Here is a 22,177-nt window from a genome sequence, read left to right as displayed (position 1 = left end):
GAGTTGGTGAAAGAAAACAAAATGTGTACTTTTATTGATTTTTATATATTTGATACTGAATTTATTTGCTATTTGTTTTGAAAAAGCTGTGTTGATTTAATAATTCAGCATATTTTCAATTTGCAATCTGTACTGGTGCTCTTACTTATAAACATATTGTATCTATATTGCTATTAACCTGAATTAAATTATAGTCATTGTTAATATTATTTGACTAAATTCACACAAATGTATGCTTTTGAAAATGTTTTGATTTATATTAATTTTTACGTTTACTCAGGGAAACCTCCTTTTTCCTGGTCTTACGACAGCCACTGTTGCAACGACAACACCGCAGTCAGTTCAGCAGACACAGGTCCAGTCAGCGCCTACTCAGACTGTTGTCTTGACAACGAGTGCTCAGACTCCAACCACCCCTGTGATGCAGCTGAGTCTATCAAGCAACACAAATAACAGCAGCAATACCAGTCAACAGTCAGGGTCTCTGGAAATACCTGACTCACCAGTACAAGCTTTACAGTTACCTCCTGTAAGACATATTACCAATCTGCATATAGTTACACCCCCATCTCTGTAATAGGAGAGGGTATATAGAAATCATAATGTCCATCTGCCCTTATCTACAGCATACAATCTTGTTAGTGTAGCTAGTTCCATGACTTTTTGAAGGATCCAGTGAAACTTAGAAAATATTATGGGCATCACCTAAATATGCACATATTGACAAATCCCTATTTTCTGTATTATTGTCCTTTTCGACCTGCATCTGGGTGCAGTGTATCAGAGAATCTTGAGAACACAATTCGTCTCAGATTTGAATTGATCACCAATAAACATGTGAATTTTATAAATATTATCTGAAGATAAATCACTGTGCTCGAGCTATTTTTGATAAACTTGTTGCCCTGTTTCTAATCTTTGGACACATTGGTTTAATTGAGGCCATACAGTTTACAATAATTATTTGTTCATTGACATGTCTTGCAGGCCCTGGCCTTGTTTGAGTTATTTCCTTTGCAACTGATTGTGGTAAATAACAGAATCTTTGCAACTAGTATCATAATTTTTATGGATTGATATGGAACTTGATAAAACAAATTATGGACATCATTATGCATATATAAGAAATCACATTGTTTGTGTGATTTTGTTGGAGTTGTTTGCACTTTTTGACTTCAAGCAGGATATATTGCCTGACAGAATTGCAACTAGCCTCAGTTTTCAGTGGATCATTACGAATCTTTGTATTCAAATTCATGTGCTCTTGCATTTTTTTGCTAGAGTTATTGCCCTTTTTGTCCTGCTGCTGAATGCAGTGCAAGATAGAATCATGTGAATACAACTTCGCTTGCAACTGTTTATGGACTGCTGTAAAATTTAGTACAGATTGACAAATTATTGTATTGTGGTGAGTTTTATAAGAGATAATGTCTTTGTTACTCACAGCTGGATGTAATCTTTTGCAGAATGTTGTGAATGCAAATGCAGTTTTCACTGGATAAGTATTAATCTTCACGCATATAATAATCATCAGAAAATATGCATTTTCACTATTGTCATACTTGATCTATTTTCAGAAGAGCTGTGTATTTATTTTACTATGGGTATATCACCATCATTAGGGTAGGGTGAGATCCAGAAGAAATGGGGATGTATTTACTTACCTGAGCAAATTGCTTACCATTCCTTGAGTTCATTTCTTTCCATGGCTGCATCAGGCAGGCATGAGAGAGGCAGATTATTAAAATCTTAGAGAAGTCAATGAATTGCCCAGATAATGTGTACCCCACTAAGATAGTCCTTCATTTGTGATCATGTTGGATCAGTCTGAACCTTTTCAGATATTTGTCAGAAATAAATATCCATGAAATGAGGCAATTCCTTGAGATTCACATGCCTGGGATGCAGGGGTCACTTTACCAGCAATTAAAACTGCAGCATGGATGTTGACTCGTGTAACAATCACTTGCATTGTATAATACTCACTGGGATTATATTGTTGTAAAATGCAATGGATGATAAAATATTGTTAATTGAGAAAAATTTATAGCTATCTCAGATAAAGATGTTTTGAATTAATGTATCGGTATGTGTCAAACTGTGATGTACATCAAGACTTACCAGAGTAATAGCTGGCAGGTTTCTAAGCATCACATAATTACAGGCACTCTGAACATTTTTTAGAGAATCATCATGTATGCTATATAAATTCAAATGATAAAACATCAACATTTTCCAATGATTTTTTTTGGTTTAAATTTGCAGTGTGCAGATGTTTATTCATTGCTGAATATGGCAGAGGCATATAACACTAGGCTTAACCTTCCTTCTTATACTTGCATTTTTTGCACATGTACGTGCATGTAGTCCCACATGTTTCAATGGACAGTATGTTCAAAATTGGTAGATATTTTTGACGTCGGGGTCAGTATATACATCTTATTCAGTCACCTTTGATGCATTTGCTTTTAGAGTTTGCCCTTTTTGGTGTTAAAAGCTTACAATGTATATGATAAGTTGTATGTGTACAGCTGTTCTCACAACTTGTAATCAATTGCCCTGAAACATGACCAATGTTACTGACACAAGGCCAACATGTGCATATTCTACCATGATGCTCTCATGGGTTTTCCAGAGTGGCAGGCATTATTGTTAAGACCACCCAGGTGGAAGTTTGGCAGTGATCACTTTTTTGGGTGTGTGTCCATCAGTATGTCCATAACACCCTAGATTAACCTCAGTATTAAAGTTTAATGTCTGTCTTCTCTAGCTAAACAACAGGTGGGCCTGACAAAATAAAGATGTCATGTTTACTTCAGGCAAGCATGTTCTGTCATCACACTGCTATCATTCTTTAGAGTTATATCCCATTCCTTTTCCCAGACATTTCAAGTATTTGGGGTTGTTTTTGTATGTTTATAAATAAACGAATGCATTCTACAAGCACTGTAACTAATTTCTTTTTGCACATCAGATTCAGGCTAAGTGGGGGTGTGGCAGCATCTATGTTCTTTTGCATGTTTATAAAGACATGTATTCATTCTGCCAACATTATGTCTCTTTTTTGGCGTCTCTATTCTTTTATGTTTAAATGTACATGCTTATATTCTACCAGTGGTATATTTTTTCCCTATTTGCGCCATTCATTTAAGAAAAGGGGGGGGGGCTGGAAAATCTGTTAAATGGTTTACTAATTCTTTTGGAGTGTATGTTTTTATTTTTTTTAAATCATTTTCAGTGTCTTGCTGTTCAAATGCATATGCTATATGTGGTTTGATTATAGGTCAGTTATTAATGTTTCTGAAAAGTATGTTTGGTCGCCATGGGACAACAAGACCTTTCTAAAATTGCGGCTCAGTTTGTCAGAATATATGTTACAACGAGATATTGTTTGTTCACCACCTTTTCACAGAAAGTGGTTGATGTATTTGTTCCCCTCCTTTTTGGCAAAAGTGGTCGACATTTTTGTTCAATGCCTTTATGCAGAGTGCGATTGATGTAGTATGTGCTTCATATTACCCATCACACTTTTCTTCCTGCTATGTAACTTTCAAGTTGTTTGTGATTCAGGAATGAAACTTGGTATAGTATTCTCTATCATTAGAAGGTGTGTTGAGTACCTCATTGGTAGTCTATTTCAGCATCAAGGTAAATAACTCGGTGGTTCAAGTTTTCTGTCACTTTCCTGTTCACACTGTAAGTTCCAAGGTATTTGAGATTAAGTAATGAAACTTTGTGTCCTTACAAATGGTCATTAGGCAGCATATCACATTAGATTGGGGGTACTGTCTTCAAGGTCAAGGTCAAGGTCCTGGCTAAGTGTTCTTCAATTTTTTTTGTTGCAGTACACTTCCATTTGAGATTAAGGGATGAAATTTGTACATCATTTGAAAGGGGTGCAAATAATATTTTGAAACCTATGATCATGACTGAATATTTCATGTTTTCCGTCACATTTTTCTTTCCACTTTATAACTTTAAACTGTTAGAGATTACAAAATGAAACTTTGTGCACATACATCATGTTTAGAAGGTTATATCTTCAAGGTCATCACAGCTCAATTGTGTAAGTATAATGTTCAAGCCATTTGATATTAATGGATGAAACATCATCACTAGAGTGTGTATTGCATTCAGTAGTGGTCCTACCTTTAGAGTCAGGTGCGTCAGGCACCACACTGGCATCGTGTTTTCAAGATCAAGTTTATGACTCAAAGTTTTCCACTACATTTTCCTTCCTACTCTGACCTAGAGACCTTCAGCTTTTGGGATGAAATTTTATATACATCACTAGAAACTGTCTCATGTACCAAATTGTAGGTTGTATGTTCCAGGTTGTGGCCATGGGACAATATTTTAAGTTTTCCATTGCAGTTCCCTTGTTCTAAATGATTTAACAGCTTATTGAGAATAAGAGATGGATTGTGGTTTTCACTTTGTATCTTGCATACCACGGTGGATGAGTGATATCTTCAAGGTCAAGGATCAGTATTCAAGTTTTCCCTCAGTTCTATAAGAAAGTCATTTAAGATTAGTGATAAAACTTGCTATATTTGTCATCTTGCACATTGTGAGCCCTATCTTTAAGGTCAAGGCCAGTGTTAAGGCCATTATGTTTGGTTTCAGCAGCTTTTCTCATCTTTTTTAAAACTTGAGACATATTTAAGATTAAATAATGAAATTTGGGTACACTTATTGTCACTTGAAGAGGTATTGAAGTCCACATTTGTGGTCTTTTCTTCAAGTTGAAGGTCATGGGTGTATTGTTTGATGGTTGCTTTTGTTTCAGCTTTATATCCTAGAAGCTGTTGAAGTTCAGGAATGAACCTTGCTTCCTGTATATTCTTCTGTTTGATGGCATTTATACTGTTGGTCAAACTGGCATATGCCTTGTTGTAAAATATTCATGTTTACCGTCATTAATTTAACAGGTTAACAGATGTGCAAAAACCCTCATTCCATATAGGCAGAACAGGTGTTTTGTCCATCTTTATCAGTGGTTTTTGTGTCAGACTGGTGACCAGAAGAATGCAGATTTGAATCCTTTCCAAATCAGATTTGGTTGTCCATAGTAGATGTGTCACTTTGATAAACACTTTACGCCCATTGCTTGGCAAGAAATACCATTCTTATCTTGATATACTGCTCAACACCATCAGCTGACGAACAGTCTCATTCTGTTTTAAAATAATTATTAAGATTTGCCAATTTGAGTGAAATTGGATGTCTTACCTGTGTTTAAATGGAGATTTGATAGTTATCTTTCATAATTTTACAGTTCAGGAAGAAATGGACTCGCTTAAAGGAGCATGGAGCAGCCATTTTGAATGGTGGGGTGGGCCATTGTTAGCTGGAACACTTTTACCATTGACCAGATAAATATGCCATTGATTCCATATCTGGATTTAAGAGTATTTATTTGCAGATAACATTATGGAAAGTACCTAAAAACCAGAACGAGGGAATCAGATAACATCATGGAAAGTATCTAAAATCCAGAGCAAGGGAATCAGATATCATGGAAAGTATCTAAAATCCAGAGCAAGATAATCAGATAACATCATGGAAAGTATCTAAAAATCAGAATAAGATAATTAGGTAACATCAAGGAAAGTATCAAAAAGCCAGAATAAGTTAATTAGATAACATCATGGAAAGTATCTAACAACCAGAACAAGATAATCAGATAACAAAGTGGAAAGTATCTAAAGACCAGAACAAGATCAGATAACATCATGGAAATCACCTAAAACCAGAACAAGGGAATCAGATAGCATCATGGAAAGTATCTAAAAACCAGAATAAGATAATTAGGTAACATCATGGAAAGTATTTAAAAACCAGAACAAGGGAATCAGATATCATGGAAAGTATCTAAAATCCAGAGCAAGATAATCAGATAACATCATGGAAAGTATCTAAAAACCAGAACAAGATAATTAGATAACATCATGGAAAGTATCTAAAATCCAGAACAAGATAATCAGATAATATCATGGAAAGTAAAAACTAGAACAAGGGAATCAGATAACATCATGGAAAGTATCTAAAAACCAGAAGAAGATCAGATAACATCATGGAAATCACCTAAAAACCAGAACAAGGGAATCAGGTAGCATCATGGAATGTATCTAAAAACCAGAACAAGATAATCAGATAACATCATGGAAAGTATCTAAAAACCAGAACAAGATAATCAGATAACATCATGGAAAGTATCTAAAATCCAGAACAAGATAATCAGATAACATCATGGAAAGTACATAAAAACCAGAACAAGGGAATCAGATAACATCATGGAAAGTATCTAAAAACCAGAACAAAATAATCAGATAACATCATGGAAAGTATCTAAAAACCAGAACAAGGGAATCAGATAACATCATGGAAAGCACCTAAAAACCAGAACAAGGGAATCAGATAACATCATGGAAAGTATCTAAAAACCTGGACAAAATAATTAGATAACATCATGGAAAGTATCTAAAAACCAGAACAAGATGATCAGATAATATCATGGAGAGTACCAAACATTTGGATGGCTTGTACTTGGTGGTAAGGAAGAAGTCTATTGATTTTTGGGTGAAAAACGCAAAGGTCAAGGGCAGTGTGATCAAATGAATAAGAATGGTTTCCACATAATGACTAGTTCTACATCACAGACCATGACCGGACTTTGTGATTGGCTAGCAATTGGGGTGTGTGTGTGTGAAAATAAAGCCCTTGATTTTTTTTGTTGTCAAAAGTCCATGTCATTGTAAGTGAAAGAGCAAAAATGTTTTCTGCACACAAACAGATTTCAGTTATAAAGGACTGTTAAACATGGGACAGCAATATTGTTCCATTCACAATACTCTTATATAAATTAAATACTGTAAGTCAATCTGTTTTTGTGGGTATCAAAATGGTTATCAGATTCTTGGATTGGGGGCAAAGATCCTCTTCTTTTCATAAGGAAGGGTCATTGTTCATTGAGTTTTTAAATTGTGGTTTAAGCAACCACTGAATCCATGAAAATTGTTATTACTTAAAAAAAATTGGGCTTCTACAAAAAATTGTATTGTGCATTCTCAATGAATTCATTCTCCGTGTTCTTCCATGGCTCACTACAAATCTAGTAAATTATGGTTAATTGAATTTAGTATCATCATTTACATATAATATTGTGATGGTGTAGATTGCATGTAATATTGTGATTATATGTAATATTTGATGTTGTGGGTTATGTGTAATATTATGATGGTATGGATTACATTAATATTGTGATGTTGTAGATTACATGTGATATTGTTGTGGTTTAGATTATGTGTAATATTGTGATGGTGTAAATTAAATGTAATATTGTAATGGTGTAGATTACATGTGATATTGTCATGGTGTAGATCACATGTGATATTGTCATGGTGTAGATTACATGTGATATTGTAATGGTGTAGATTACATGTGATATTGTCATGGTGTAGATTACATGTGATATTGTTATGGTGTTGATTACATGTAATATTGTGGTTGTGTAGATTACATGTAATATTGTTATGGTGTAGATTGCACATAATATTGTTATGGTGTAGATTACATCTAATATTGTGGTTGTGTAGATTACCCGAAGCATAAGTGACAACTCAGTCAGAAAAATTAAATAATTTGTGTTGTGATAATGTACATGTATTCTTTTATGTTTTTCAAACAGGAAGAAAATATTGACTTGGAGGAATTGGAGCAGTTTGCAAAAACATTCAAGAGAAGAAGAATTGAACTAGGTAAAGTTTGCTCATTTATTTAATGTATTTGTGTGTGTGATTTTTTCATGGAATGAATAGTATAAGCACTTGACTGAAGAATATTATCCTGCTTATGAGATTAATATGTTTATATTTTTTATTTTTGCAGTGTTGACAACTTCCTCACTTACTGAAGGTAGACAGCTAGGAGTCTTTTAAAGCTTTTAAGTTTTTCAGCAAGCAGTAAACATGCCACTGCCTCTTAGTATACACAAAAGAAATCCATCAAAAACATTACAGACATAGTACTTAGAATTTTACACTGTATGAGATAACACATCTTTGCTAGGTATGGGTTGTTAGCCATTTTGTTCACATTGGCCTTTGACATTTGTAGTGAGCAAAAACAGTATTTACCATTCTGCTACCAGATTGGATGCTCATTTTACAAGGAAAATAGGAATAATTATGTCATCCACCATAGATGATGTCACATGTCTCCGATTTAAATGGTTCACACATTTGTTTCTAGAGTAAGCATGCGGATATCGTGGAAGTCATCAAATTGAATACCTAATTGTTATAATGAGCTCTTTCACCAGTCAGCTGGTTTTGCTTGCTACAGGCAGTAACTATTTCACACAGTTTTCAGCTAGCTACTATCTGAATTCATTATTTGGAGGGGGGTACCCAATTTTTTTACTTATTTATTGACAAAGTATTTGATCATGCAATCTTTGATTATGTGGTTTTTTTCCATACACTTTACCACAAATGCTTTATTTAAAAAATCGTCTTCCAGAACAGTTTATTGTTTAAAAGCTGCAGATAAGAGATATAGTTGTACAATACATGCTATTTAAAGCATATTGTTGGTGCTTTTAGTTTTAAAAAATACTACTGGATGTGATTCTGCAAACCACATCACAGGTGTTTTACAGGACAAGTTTACCCAGAAAGTTAAGAATAAAAAGAAATTGCTCTCTAATACTTCTTAAATGGAGATGTAAAGATTTTTATGATTTGACATAAACCACTTCCAATTTATTTTGCAGGTTTCACTCAAGGAGATGTTGGTTTAGCCATGGGAAAATTGTACGGAAATGACTTTAGTCAAACTACAATATCCAGATTTGAAGCCTTAAATCTAAGTTTCAAGAATATGTGTAAGTTAAAACCACTTCTTCAAAAATGGCTAGAAGATGCAAACTCAGTGTCAGCAAATCCTACCACTCTCTCAGGGAGTGAGGAACCAGGAAGTCCTGAATCAGTGTCACGCAGACGTAAAAAACGCACTAGCATTGAAACTTCCATTCGAGTTGCTTTGGAGAAGAGCTTTCTTTGTAATCCAAAACCAACTTCTGAAGAAATCACTTTACTAGCAGACAATCTCAGCATGGAGAAGGAAGTTATTCGAGTTTGGTTTTGTAATCGGAGACAGAAAGAAAAGCGGATAAATCCACCATCATCATCTAATTCATCTGTTATGATTAGTGGACTTAATTTACCAACATCTCAAATGTCACAAATGGTGTCAGTTTCATCACCTAGTACAACATCATCATCAGGATTAACTATCAACTCCACTCCACTCAACATAAACACATCGAACTCCAATATTATCACTGTAATACCAGCCAACATATCTCAGGGCAGTTTGTTGAATGCTAATTCACTCTCACAAAAGGTTGCCATTGCAGGACTTCATGGTTTCAAATCAGACCAAGGACTTGCTCTCACCACCACTGGACTACATAGTACTTCATCCTTAAAGTCAGAATCGGCAATTACACTTACTTCAACAAGTGCAAAGTGAAGAAAGGTTTTATTTTGTTCAGTTGAGTTTTAGTTATCTCAACATTGATTACTGTGAATACATTAATTTTCATGAAGATTTGTGTTCTTTGCTAGCAAATGACATTGCTATTGGTTCTTATATTGGTAGAATTTGTAATGGATCCTGTAATTTTTGCAGAAGGGTCTGTGATTGTTGACGATTAAAAATTCATGTTTGTAGTAACCAGGAAATCCATAAAGTTTGGTACTGCATGTTAAATACTGAATTCACAATGTATGATAAATAGACACACTGTCCCTTAAAGATTACTGGCACACAAATTTTCGTTAAAAAAAATTGTACCCTTGAATTTTTCGTTTTTCATCCACCATCAAATGTCAACAGTCATAAAAAAAATTTACTGCACGTTTCATACCCTAAACTTATTTCTCAATGAAGGTTTTCAATTTTTGTACTTTGAAATGAGTTACAACTTGCATAATTTAAATACATCCCAAACATTTGTTAAAAGTGGGGGAAATTCTTTTTGTCTGATGTAGACAAAGAAAATATTTAGACTCTTTATTGCTTGAACCAGTCTCATGTTTGTGATGAATATGAGTTAATGAAATTTTGCTGAATATGAAATATTCGAGTCACTGTAGATAATTATTCACATTGACATTTCATTCATTGCTTACAAATAGCATTCCTTGTAACATGACAGAGACCAAAAAAAGCTTTCTTTGATTTAAATGGATATTATTCATATCATTTCTGAACACCATCAACATATCCATTTGGCTCACTATAATTAGTAACAGAACAGAAAGACGCTGGTCTGTCAGGTCAAGTTTGTAGCACAGGGAGGCAACTCCATTTAGGTACATGATTGTACCTGATAGAGCTATCTCCTCTGGATATTGTTTCATGGCAGGTAATGCTTAAACAGTAATTGTTCTTGTTTTGAGTTAACACCAGTTACTCAGCTCAAGATAGCTGTACATGGTGGCAAGTATAACTGGTAGAGGAAAAACCCCTGTAAGAACCGCTGACCTATGGGAAGCTACTGCCAAGCTTTTTCACATACCCAAATTAGTTGAGCCTGAGACCCAAACCCATGCAGACAGACAAGTTGGCAGTGATCAGTTAAGGCAACCACTTTAGACAACTTGGCTACCCAGGCCCCCGTCAGACAGTAAAAATAAATCACGTAATAATGCCTCAAATAATGTTATAAATGTTAAAATAAATTCTCATTTGACATATGGAAAAGAAAATTAAGAACAATATTGCAAATTTTTTTATTGTATAAATGTTTTAGAGTAGGGTTTAGGATAGGAAAATAAATGGTCCATTAATAGGGATGTTTCTTGAAGTATGTTCTTCCGTCTGATCTTTCATTGATTAGTATCACTTGAACACCACTAGCCATGAGTATTTTCAGTACTTTGATTTCTACATTTCAACCATATGTTTTTAGGGGTGTTCTATTTAAAGTTGTATTTTCTCTGGAAACAGTCAAGAAATTAGAATGATAGCTATATTCTGTGTAGTTTCTAACTACCATTTATTGGAATCATTTCTCTAAAATCCACCCAGATGTATGATAAGGCATTCAAAATACAATTTGTTTTGTTCTATCTTAAAGCACTGTCCTTGAGGTATATTAGTTTTGGCCATCATTGAATACCACTGTTAGTATTGACATGATCTGAAATCTGTTAAGCAGAAAATTATCGCAAGGAAAAACCTGATGAATTTAAATGATTTTTATGGGGACCTGCAGACCTAGAATTGTTTCTTAAGATTTTCACTGAACTTGTAATCACCCGTGTCACTGCTGACCATGGAATAACTCTTTGTGAGTTGAACCTGGAGTAATTTGTGATTTTGTCTGCATGTTCACTCCTTTTTTCATCAGATTTATCATTTAGGTAGATATTCTGGAGGGAAAAAATTGTGACATTTTTTTATAATTTTTGGTGGTTAAATTGTATCATATAGACCTGAAAATGTTACATCAATTAATGTAACTTGATAACTCAACCTTGAATTATTCAGAATGAACTCAGGGAGAAAATCCATGTTTACATTAATTGCGAAAAATTCCATGTTTGCATTTAAATGAGAAACTGTGTTCAGTTGTTCAAGCCTATGCATTCACGTTAAAGGAATCTGTTATGTGTCATCACTGCATTGTTAAGCCTACCTGGGCTGAAGTTCAGTATAGTAATGAATATATTGTCCTGGATATCTGTATGTACATCTGTATGTCTGCCAGCATCCTATATTAACCTAAGTGTTAAAGATTTTGACATGCTCAGTTTCACAGCTTGACCACAGACTTGTGTTACTTGGCACATGGATACATCTTGATATGCATAACACAAGTTTACCAAAAGTGAGGGCCATATCAGCTTTTTTTTTTGTTTTATATATTTATGTATAACATACCATTGTTTTGGCTATTTTAAGACAATAATTTAAATATATTAACATAGGATAAATTTCAGTTGGTAATTGCAATGTACCGAGATTGTAATGGCACTGTCTTTCAACCAAGATGGTCAGCACAGTATTGCATTTGATTCATCTACTGTATGTTTGAAACCTTATAAATGAAATGGCATTGCAATTAGCAGATTTCTATATCAATTACATATGGCATAGCCAATACTGTCAAGCTTTCATATTTGATTTAGCTTGTTCTGTAAGGATAAGTATGGTAAAACTTATTTTCTTAGATTAGAAAATTGTAAGTTGGCGTTTATTTGGTGCTTAAACAGATATAATTTTCGGATGAATTGTCTATCATTTGCAAACATCTGTGTGTATATTCCAAGTTTGCCAGTCAGACTGTTGTACAAGAATGATCCTTATCAAGTACACATACTTCAGTCTGTTTTAGGATTCATTTGTCAGCTTGTGCAGATATCATGATTTAAGCTGAATATATTGTCGATTTTTAAAAAGGGGGGGTCCTTGTAATGTACATGTGTAGGCAGAATGAACCTTGTTCAGTATAGGTGTGAGATGAGTACACCCACATATCCCCATGCTCCCCAATTCTATTCCACCTGCTAAATTGATATCCTTAGGGCTGAGTTTGGAGGAGGTCAGTGGTGGAACAAAGCGTTGGTAGATCCAGAGACCAATTTCAGTTGCATATTGGAATATGTTTCTGTAGACCTGCCAACCCTTAGATTTTGCTGTAAGTCTTACAGAAGTGACCCTTATAATATGACGTTATGGAGTAAACAGAATAAAGAAATATGATGGTTGCAGTAAAATCCAGATAATTGGCTTGTCCGTATTTCATTTGGATCCGGGTTTCACATTAGCTTTAGTAGAATTAGAGAACAGACTAACTTTATAGTACTACCTTGGACTATTTTAACTACACCTATTTTTCCATGCAGAGCATCTGCATGATCAAATTGTTCATTATAGAATTTTTAATGGTGTCCAGCCACTGATGCATGTTACAGATGAAAGGAAAAAAATTAACGTCTTAGAAAAGTTTTAATCAGTACAGAAGAATGAAAAGGAATATTCAGATTGTTCTGAGTAAATGCAGGAAGGGACCCAATTATGTTTATTGGACATCATGAGTTGATTATGTCACATGGCGGTAGATATGATTACCATCATATAAGATGAAGACAAAAATTCCAAGAATTACATTGACAGATAACAAGCCATTGAACTGCATATGGTTTGGAACGGAAGTTTGTGCAACTGTCAGGGTTCACATGGTCATTAAAGGTCATTCAAAGTCATTATTTCACTTAGATCATTGAAGGTCATTGAATTTTCGAGATTTTGCTCGAAAACTTAAAAGTGATTGAAAATTTTACATTTGATCATTTATTTTATGTTGTATAATGATTGGAAGTACAATTTGAGTTTGTTATTATGCTAGCAATTCCACTATTAATACTAATAGTATTATCGAAATCCATATGAAATAATTGGATGTCATGCATAGCACCCCGTTCACATGATGTCATTAGCACTCTTTCCCTTCACTAAGGTTAATTGTCACATTGGGTCCTGGAAAAGATATTATGTCATAGTTTGAACCAAGCATTGAGGAAGATTTACAAATGCATGTTTAAAATGTGGGCTACCTAGACAATCCAAAAGAGCTCAATCCTAGTATGGTTCATATTAGATGATTCAGTTTGGCATATTGGCCTAATGGTGATGATATTGATGGCAATTTGTTTTAAAGCTTTGAATTTCCTAGAATATTGGGGCAAGAAAAGTTTTAAAACTGAGAATTTTAGATGATGCGCATTGACTGAAGTTTAGCTTTGGATTGAGTGGGTCATGCATATAATCAAAACAAGAACTGATGTCATTTTGAAAGCTCGAAAATATGTTACGCTGCAAATGTATGTAAACTTTTTGACCAAAATCAGCACACCATATAACAAGTTCATAACTTTTTAAATTCGAGACATGTAATTTTAATAGGTCTGATCGTCAGTACAGGAGGTGTAAAGTTCGGAACAATTCCTTTGGCAATTGACAGCGCTAATCTACGAACTTTTGAACATGGATTAACACCTTATTATTGGCAAGTGTTTTCAATTATTGTCTGGATATTTTATTTACTGCTCATTTTTCAGATACATGAATGAGTGTAATTGCAACAATGAATAGTAAATATGGATTTATATTCTTTGATTCGCCTGGAGTAAATCAATGATCAGTGATTTCTAATGTACAGTCGGGGATGATTTACTGCCAAATTATACTAGATAGGAATGGCATGGGGATATATGATTTCACTGTCTTCTTAAATCACTTGTGGAAAAGTTGGGATATCACACATTTATTTAGAGTACTATGAAAAGCATTTATATTTTTGACATGTTTGCAAATTCCCAAAGTCCGGAAAATTGTGTCTACCTGCTATTTTTAGATTTCAGTTTTATTCAGCTTTTGGCCTAATAACAATCTTAAACATAAATATGTAATGATGAGGGTAAATCCAAAAAAGTTAACAGTTCTTAAAAATGCATTACTCAAAATAGCTTGTGCGTAACTACATATAACCTTATAAGGGTTCAGAAAAGATTAATAAATAACCAGAAAATGAAATTAGGAAGTAAATATTATTGAACAAAATACCACTATCTGAACAAGCAGACTGTGGCATTAATGGACTGAAAATCCTAATACAGCATTATTGAACAGATATAAAATCTGGCATAGTAATCAGCAAAGCTACTATTCAAGAAAGTGAAACTTAAGCAAAGCTAATATTTGTGCAAAACCTTATTTTGGAGTTTCCAAAGTTTCCAAACGATGTTAGCCATGAGCAGTGAAAAAAAATAATATAATAAACAGAAAGAACAGTTTCCTAAATTGTTCCAGCTGGCTAAGCTAGATATGTATATGTCCCATTAGCAGGAGTATCTCAGCATAGAACAATATTCATACACTGGTGAGAAACGGATGAAGCTCAGAAAAATCAACAGATTAATGTGTTTACAATTAGAGGCAGCATCTTTTAAAGATAAAGTGTTGGGTATATAGTTAACTAGGGCCATTTCCTCCTCCCTCCTTTTTGTTCTTCCTCTATATTTTCATAATAAATCCCCCCCCCCCCAATCAGTTAAAATCCTGGCAGCATCTCTGAAGTGAAAGCACTGGAGTTGCAGATTTAGAAGAAGCTAAAAGGCAATGGTTAATATGTGGGTCACAGTGACTTTCTTTTTAAATATCATTTCCTTTCATATCACATTTATTTATGTGTATATTTATTTTTTGTATTTGAATTAGTAACTGAAGCAGAACACCTGATACTGTGAGTAGTCATTGAAAACTGGAAACTGGTCATTGAATTTCAGCTCTCCTGATCTGTATGAACCCTGACCTGGTAGAGGTAAACAAGGTGTATATGTAGTAGACATACTTTTCAGATGAACATAATGTTTATCATCAATGAATCAGTTTGGAATACTGAATGTTTTAAAAACAAATTTTCCAAATTATCAGTACATGATAATTTGTTACACATCACTGAAAACTGGTCAAACTTACAGAAAAAAATCAACTGCCTTAATGAGATGATCTTGTTATGGTTGGCAAGTCTATTGTTGTATGTCCTGTTAGTGTATAATGGGTATCTTGGTAATTTCAGAGTTAATTCCCAAGGGTCACATGTGGTTCAGGGTTTTATTTAAAACTAAATTTGATATGTGTTTAATCCTGGGTGAATGATTTCCTTTGCCAGTTCATCAAAGACTGAACATTTTTGGGAAATTACTTATCATAAATCCATAGAAAGAGATTTAAGGCAGTACCTTTTGTGCTGCAGTGAAATCAGAGTAAGAAGATCCCTCACTTGAACAGTAACAATGTTTTGATTTTCAAAATCCTCATTTGTTCTAATCCTCTAAGGGGGGCAGGCGGCTTGAGTCTTGGGAATTAACACTGTTAGCACTGAGATCATCCGATCATTGAGATTTTCAAAGCATTATATATGATAGCATAAATAAATGCTTACTGGTGACAACTGAAACTTAACTAGCCATCAGACTGTTGCATTTATAAAAAACTATGAGAAATTACTAGCCTCAGATGACTGCTGAGTTCGAACCTTGGGTTTCACTAAAAGACTTCTTACAATGTCTAGTTGGTCCTAAATAAAAGTGGTGCTGATCTGATGTCCAAAATGGCTGTCAGTGCAGGTATTTTGAACAGCTTGTTACTGGATTCCTTCTGAACAAACAAACAGATTGACATGGTGTTTTCACCAGAATTCTTATGGTGTCGAGTTGGTGCTAAATGAAAATGGTACTGCTTACACAACCAGTATGGCTGCCAATGCTCCAATGCTTCCATCTTGAGAATCTTGCTATCATTATTTCTGAAGGAATGGTGTTATCAGCATGTTTTTTTTTTTAGCAAAAAGACTTTTTATGACGCCTGGTTGGTTGTGAGTGAAAATGTCAGTATCAGGTTATCACTCCTGAATGAGTGAATGATCATATATGGGGTTTCACTGAAAAGACTTTTTGGTGTCTAGTTGGTCATAATTGATAAATGTCCCAAGAGGAACTCCAATATTCTCACTATGCAGATCATGTGGAAATTCTTAGATGGATGGTCATATCATCATTGTCATGATGTCTTGGTGGTCTTAAATGGAAATGGTGCACATCAGATATTCAATATGGCCACCACGGCCACCATATTGAAAATCTTGATATCGTTAGTCTCCCAAAAATGGTAAGTCATTACAGATGGAGATTTCACTCTTAGATGTCATAAATGTTTTGTTGTTCATTACTTAACTCCTTCAGCTTTCAGTCCCATCTATACTTATGACCTGCTTTTGGCATTCAAAGGCCAGTCCTGCCTATGTTGCATTCAGTGGCTGATCCTACCAAAATTTATGGGGAATAGGTGTTAGTAAAAATGTCTCTGATTGGTTACAGACAGGGTTTTTCCAATAATTGGATGATTTTAAACCAATCAGAAATAGGTTTATTTTTGTCTAAATTTGAATTATTCATGAGCCAATGTCACAAATTGAAAGCATTTTTATTATGCCTGTTTCATTGTTGAAAACTGGTAAACAATGGCATAGATCATATTGATATTTGATGATTGTGAGAGCATAAACAAGGAGTTTCTTGGGTTTAATCTAAAAAATATTGAGCAAGCAGAGAAAAGATATGTTTGGCAGTTGGATATTTTGTTACTGCTACACTCAAATGGTAAATCATTTTGAAAAAAAGTTTTCATGAGATGAGTTCTTATGGAGTCTAGTCAGGCCCAAATGAAGTGTTCATTAGAAGAGTTCTCATGGAGTCTATTCAGGCCTAAATGAAAATAATGCAAATTAACCCTCAATATGGCCTCAGTGGTGACCATCTTGAAAATATTGCTATTTCTACATTCTAAATGGATTGTTTCATGTATCTCTGCATGGGGATTTTACCAGTATACTTCTTATGATTCCTAGTTGGTCCTAAATGCATATAGTGCAGAATCTTATAACCCAGGGGCCACGTCTGTGTCATTTGTCTCATTTAATTCTAAAGCTAATAAGTATTTGTACTTGAGTTATGATCTGCTATATCAGTTCTTGTACATCTAAGACTGAACAGTGTTGGACTGGGTGAAATTTTAATTTGAACCTCCCCCAACTCCCAGTTTACTTCCCCCAACCACCCTAATACCACTCCTTGGGGATTGATCAAAGTTCAAAAATTGTTTTGTATGTTTATGGACCACCCATATCATATTCCATTTGAAGTCTCAATCTTGAACAGTGTGGAAATTGTGCTTTTGGTTAAGTTTAGATTGAACGCCTGTACAAAACTGTGTTTCAGTTTGTATGTACTTTATTGTTATATCAGAATATACAGTATATTATTATAAGCTGCTGAGTTAAAACTATTATATAGGTCACATCTCAGGAGTACACTGTACAGTTAAAACTATTATATAGGTCACATCTCAGGAGTACACTGTACAGTTAAACCTATCTTAGAAGCTCGAACCCTACTATATATGTGGGAAACATGATCAGAGTGTAGTCCTGACTTGACTGTCATCAAGGAAAGTTGGTCAAAACAAGAGCCAGTTTGCTATATAACCTGAGATGATAAATGACACAGTGACTGAGATGTCAAACTTAACACCTGATTGATTACTGTCATTTATCTAAAATTTGGAGATTAAAGATTATTTAGTTTCTTACTGTCCAGATAATTTGCTTATGTGCCCTTCGATTCATAGGAGTGGCAGTGGTAAAAAGATCCATTGAGCCTCAGTCCAGTGTACATGGTACTAAGAAATAAAATTATTTTGGCTTTCTCTGCATAGTAGATAACAACTAGAAATTGTTTAGATAAGGCAACAGATTTAGGAAATGTGGTGATCTCTTGGAGAAATTAAAGTCTTTTGATTAAGGTACCAGCTTGTGTCTGGACCTTTCAGCCAGTTGAAAGATAAAATAAGCCAGGAGGGACATAGAAACATGGGCTATAATTAGAGCAATTAAGGCAAGTTTCAAGGTATGATGGTATCAATTCAGTCACCTGTTTTTATGTTTAAGACATTCCATATTTTATGTTCCAACTTGAATTATTTTGCTGTTGACTTAAAATAACATGTTTCATGACTAAAAATTTTTATGTAAACTTGAAAAGTATTACAAATTTTGAAAACAATGGCCATGTAAATTTACATTAATGATGTTTCCTAGAAAATCACACTGGATGTAGTCAAGGGCTAATTATCCTTTAATCCCATGCCCAGTGAGATAAAGAAGTGTAAACATATTTACACTTTGCTAAACATGATAAATAAGAAATCTTCACCAGATCGACCAATCACAGCTGGTGTGTAACCCAGTAGTACCAACCCGTTTTTAGCTTTATGGCTCGGTTTTGGTCCACATTTTCTACTTCCAAAAAGTTGCTGCCAAAATAGGTTTGACTTTAATCATCTCTCTTATCTGCTGTGCTGACATTTTCTCTTCCTTACTATTTTCCTCTTCCTTGCTATATTTCACCACCCTAAACAACACAGCACACAACCCACAAATTGATCCATCCTGATGGTGGATAGTACATATAGGTCTGGTTGCATTGTACATATTCACATAATTTGTATTAAATAGTTGGATGAAATTTGTGTAATGTATATCCAACAGTATTAATTTCTAATGGTATAAAGATGTTTACAAATAATGTATACAGAAAATTGTATATATAAACATGTTTTACATAGTCATATTTTCACTGCATGAATTACTATTAGTGTACAATATCTCGGGGATTAATGCATATCATTGATGATAATTTAAAATATATTTGGATTATGAAATTAGAAAGCGTTCTGTCTTTTTTTGTTGTATTAACATTCCCATCTATCCATCTATCAATCATACTTTCATTTACACGCTATAACTTTAAAATCATTTGTGATCTAGGTATGGGAATTGGTATACATGTCATGTACCTCACCTAAGGCCCTATATCTTCCAGATCAAGGTCATGGCTCAATATTTAAACTTTTTCTTCACATTTCCTTTGCTTTTGTAAAACCTTTTTTTAATATAGCGATTGGGGATTAATGGATGAGACTTTTTGTATCCCTATAAATCATCATTAAAAGGTGTGTCACATACAACATTGAAGTCAAGGTCATGGTTTAATTTTTGTATCCCTATAAATCATCATTAAAAGGTGTGTTGCATATAAGATTGAAGTCAAGGTCATGGCTTAATTTTTGTATCCCTATAAATCAGCATTAAACGGTGTGTTGCATACAACATTGAAGTCAAGGTCATGGTTTAATTTTTTTAACCCTATAAATCATCATTAAAAGGTGTGTTGCATACAACCTTGAAGTCAAGGTCATGGCTTAATTTTTGTATCCCTATAAATCGTCATTAAATGGTGTGTTGCATACAACATTGAAGTCAAGGTCATGGCTTAATTTTTGTATCCCTATAAATCATCATTAAAAGGTGTGTTGCATATAACATTGAAGTCAAGGTCATGGCTTAATTTTGCTTGTTTTCCATTACATTTTCCTTTCTGATTTATAACAATCTATTTGAAATTAAGAAGTAAAAGTTAGTCGGGGTATGACAATTCAAAGCCTAAGCTTGTCATTTAAGTAAGTATCTAGCATTCTCTGTTGTTTATGTTGTCCTGAGATACCAAGCTGCTGCTCTTTTGTTTCCTTAGTGGAGGTATGCATTGGGAGTCTTGCCAAGCCATTATGATTAAGAAAAAAAAAAACGAGAGAAAATTCTGATTTTCCAGAACCTAAAATTTGGCCTGAAGAGGTAAGACCAAAAATGTATTCATGGTAATTATTGAGCTCATGAACACTGTGACCTGCATATAAAAAAGAATTTTGACAACTATTTGTATTTTATTGACTTAAGAAACAATTTGCTGGCATTCTGATATAGATTTCGATGTTAAAGGTCTTTACTCGGGTGTTTGTTTATAACGCAATATATATATATATATATAGTTATGTATCTATAAGCACAAGGGGCCCCGAGTGGCCGAGTGGTCTAAAGCGCTCACCGTTACGGATCACTGCCATCTCACCTCTGTCTGCGTGAGTTCGAGTCTCGGGCTCGGCTAACGTGGGTACGTGAGAAGGCCTGCCAGTAGCTTCTCGTGGGTGGGTGGTTCTTCCCGGGGTTTTCCAGGGTTCTTCCTCCACCAATTATACTGGCCGCCATGTATAGCCTATCTTCTGCTGAAAAATGACGTTAAACCATACAACAACAACAACATCAGCACAAACTAAGTAACAGATTTATGCAAAACTTAACAAATAATTTGATTATCAAAGTTATAAATGAAAATATGAGAGGAACTTTGAGTATTACGCAGAGACTCCAAAATAATCCTGATAAAGGTATATGAAAGTCCACATAAATGAAATTTTTTGTATAAATGTCAAAACCAGAAATGTACTGGTCAGCCAAGGTTCGTGTCGTTGTCAAGATGGCGTTCTCTAGGACTCTTTTGAATAATCCACAATAGTTCCAGAATAATATATAGTCCAAATACTGAGCACTATTTATTTCCACTAAATGGTCCAAAACACAAGTTTTTCCTCCCCAATAATATCTAAGTACAATATAAAACACATTTGCAGACTTACAACAGGAATGCAAGAAATGAAAATGACTCCAAAATAGGAATGAATCAGATTGTTCAGTTCTCTTATATACACCTTCTGTTACGACTATATTTCACAACATACCACACGTGACAGATCTTACTACTCAGTTTATCTCGATATTACCTGTTCATGTGATTTAGCCCAACCAATAGGAGGTTACTAAATTCTTCTTGAGCAGTCCAAACTCGATCAGCCAATGAGAAATTAAACCAAAGTGGTCATTAAGGCTTATTGTTACGATTATTATTAGTAATTCTCAGCACATACGTAAGCATATGTTTATAGATCCTATGCAATTTTACACTCATATTATTCATAAAACAGACCCTAGTCACGTTGGTAAATTATCTAACTAAAGATAATCTGTACAGTTTACAGACATGATTTTAAAAAAAATTTAAAATTAGATAAAATCATGTACCAGGAGTCACAATATATATATATATATATATATATATATATATATATATATATATATATATATATATATATATATATATATATATATATATAAAGCGAGAGAGAGAGAGAGACAACGCAACCGATGACTAACCAATATATATATCATGTATTTGTTCCCTCGACACAAAACGCTATCAAACCGGAAATTTGTTTCATTTCTCCTTTTCGTAAGGATTGATGCATTTATTCTTTTTACAGGTTATATTTACTTGAATTGGTTTAACTACTTCTTTCCTTGTAATAGTAAGTAGGCATACATACATACGTACGTACGTACGTACATACATACATACATACATACATACATACATACGTCTGAAGAGTACATTGTATGCTGCCTGTTCAATGTCTTAACGATTTTTCCTTCTATAAATTGTATAGATTATGTATTAAACCAAACTTAAAATGTGGGTATATCTTGACAAAGTACGAGATCAGATCATTAATATCATATTCTTGAAATTAGGCTAAAGGTCAAAGGTCATGATAAAAGAGTTTTGTTTGTACTCCACTTTATCTTGTGAACATG

The 22,177-nt window shown here is 34.1% G+C and overlaps 1 protein-coding gene across 1 annotated transcript in view; it reads left to right on the top strand.

The window, feature by feature from the left end:
- The window catches only part of LOC149793322 (uncharacterized), a 54,227-nt gene extending 34,864 nt beyond the window's left edge, over positions 1 to 19,363 (top strand). The window contains exons 5-7 of the mRNA XM_089968981.1: positions 281 to 529; positions 7,691 to 7,760; positions 8,777 to 19,363. Of these exons, the coding sequence (XP_089825107.1) occupies positions 281 to 529; positions 7,691 to 7,760; positions 8,777 to 9,537 (1,080 nt within the window). The 3' untranslated portion in view covers positions 9,538 to 19,363. The remainder of the gene's footprint in view (positions 1 to 280; positions 530 to 7,690; positions 7,761 to 8,776) is intronic.
- Positions 19,364 to 22,177: the final 2,814 nt, after the last annotated feature.

The sequence above is a fragment of the Sinohyriopsis cumingii genome, chromosome 8 (genome assembly GCF_028554795.1).
Source record: "Sinohyriopsis cumingii isolate HCF-2022 chromosome 8, ASM2855479v2, whole genome shotgun sequence".
NCBI lineage: Eukaryota > Metazoa > Mollusca > Bivalvia > Unionida > Unionidae > Sinohyriopsis > Sinohyriopsis cumingii.
Note: the sequence above shows the minus strand (reverse complement) of the source record. Positions and strands in the feature narration are given on the sequence as shown.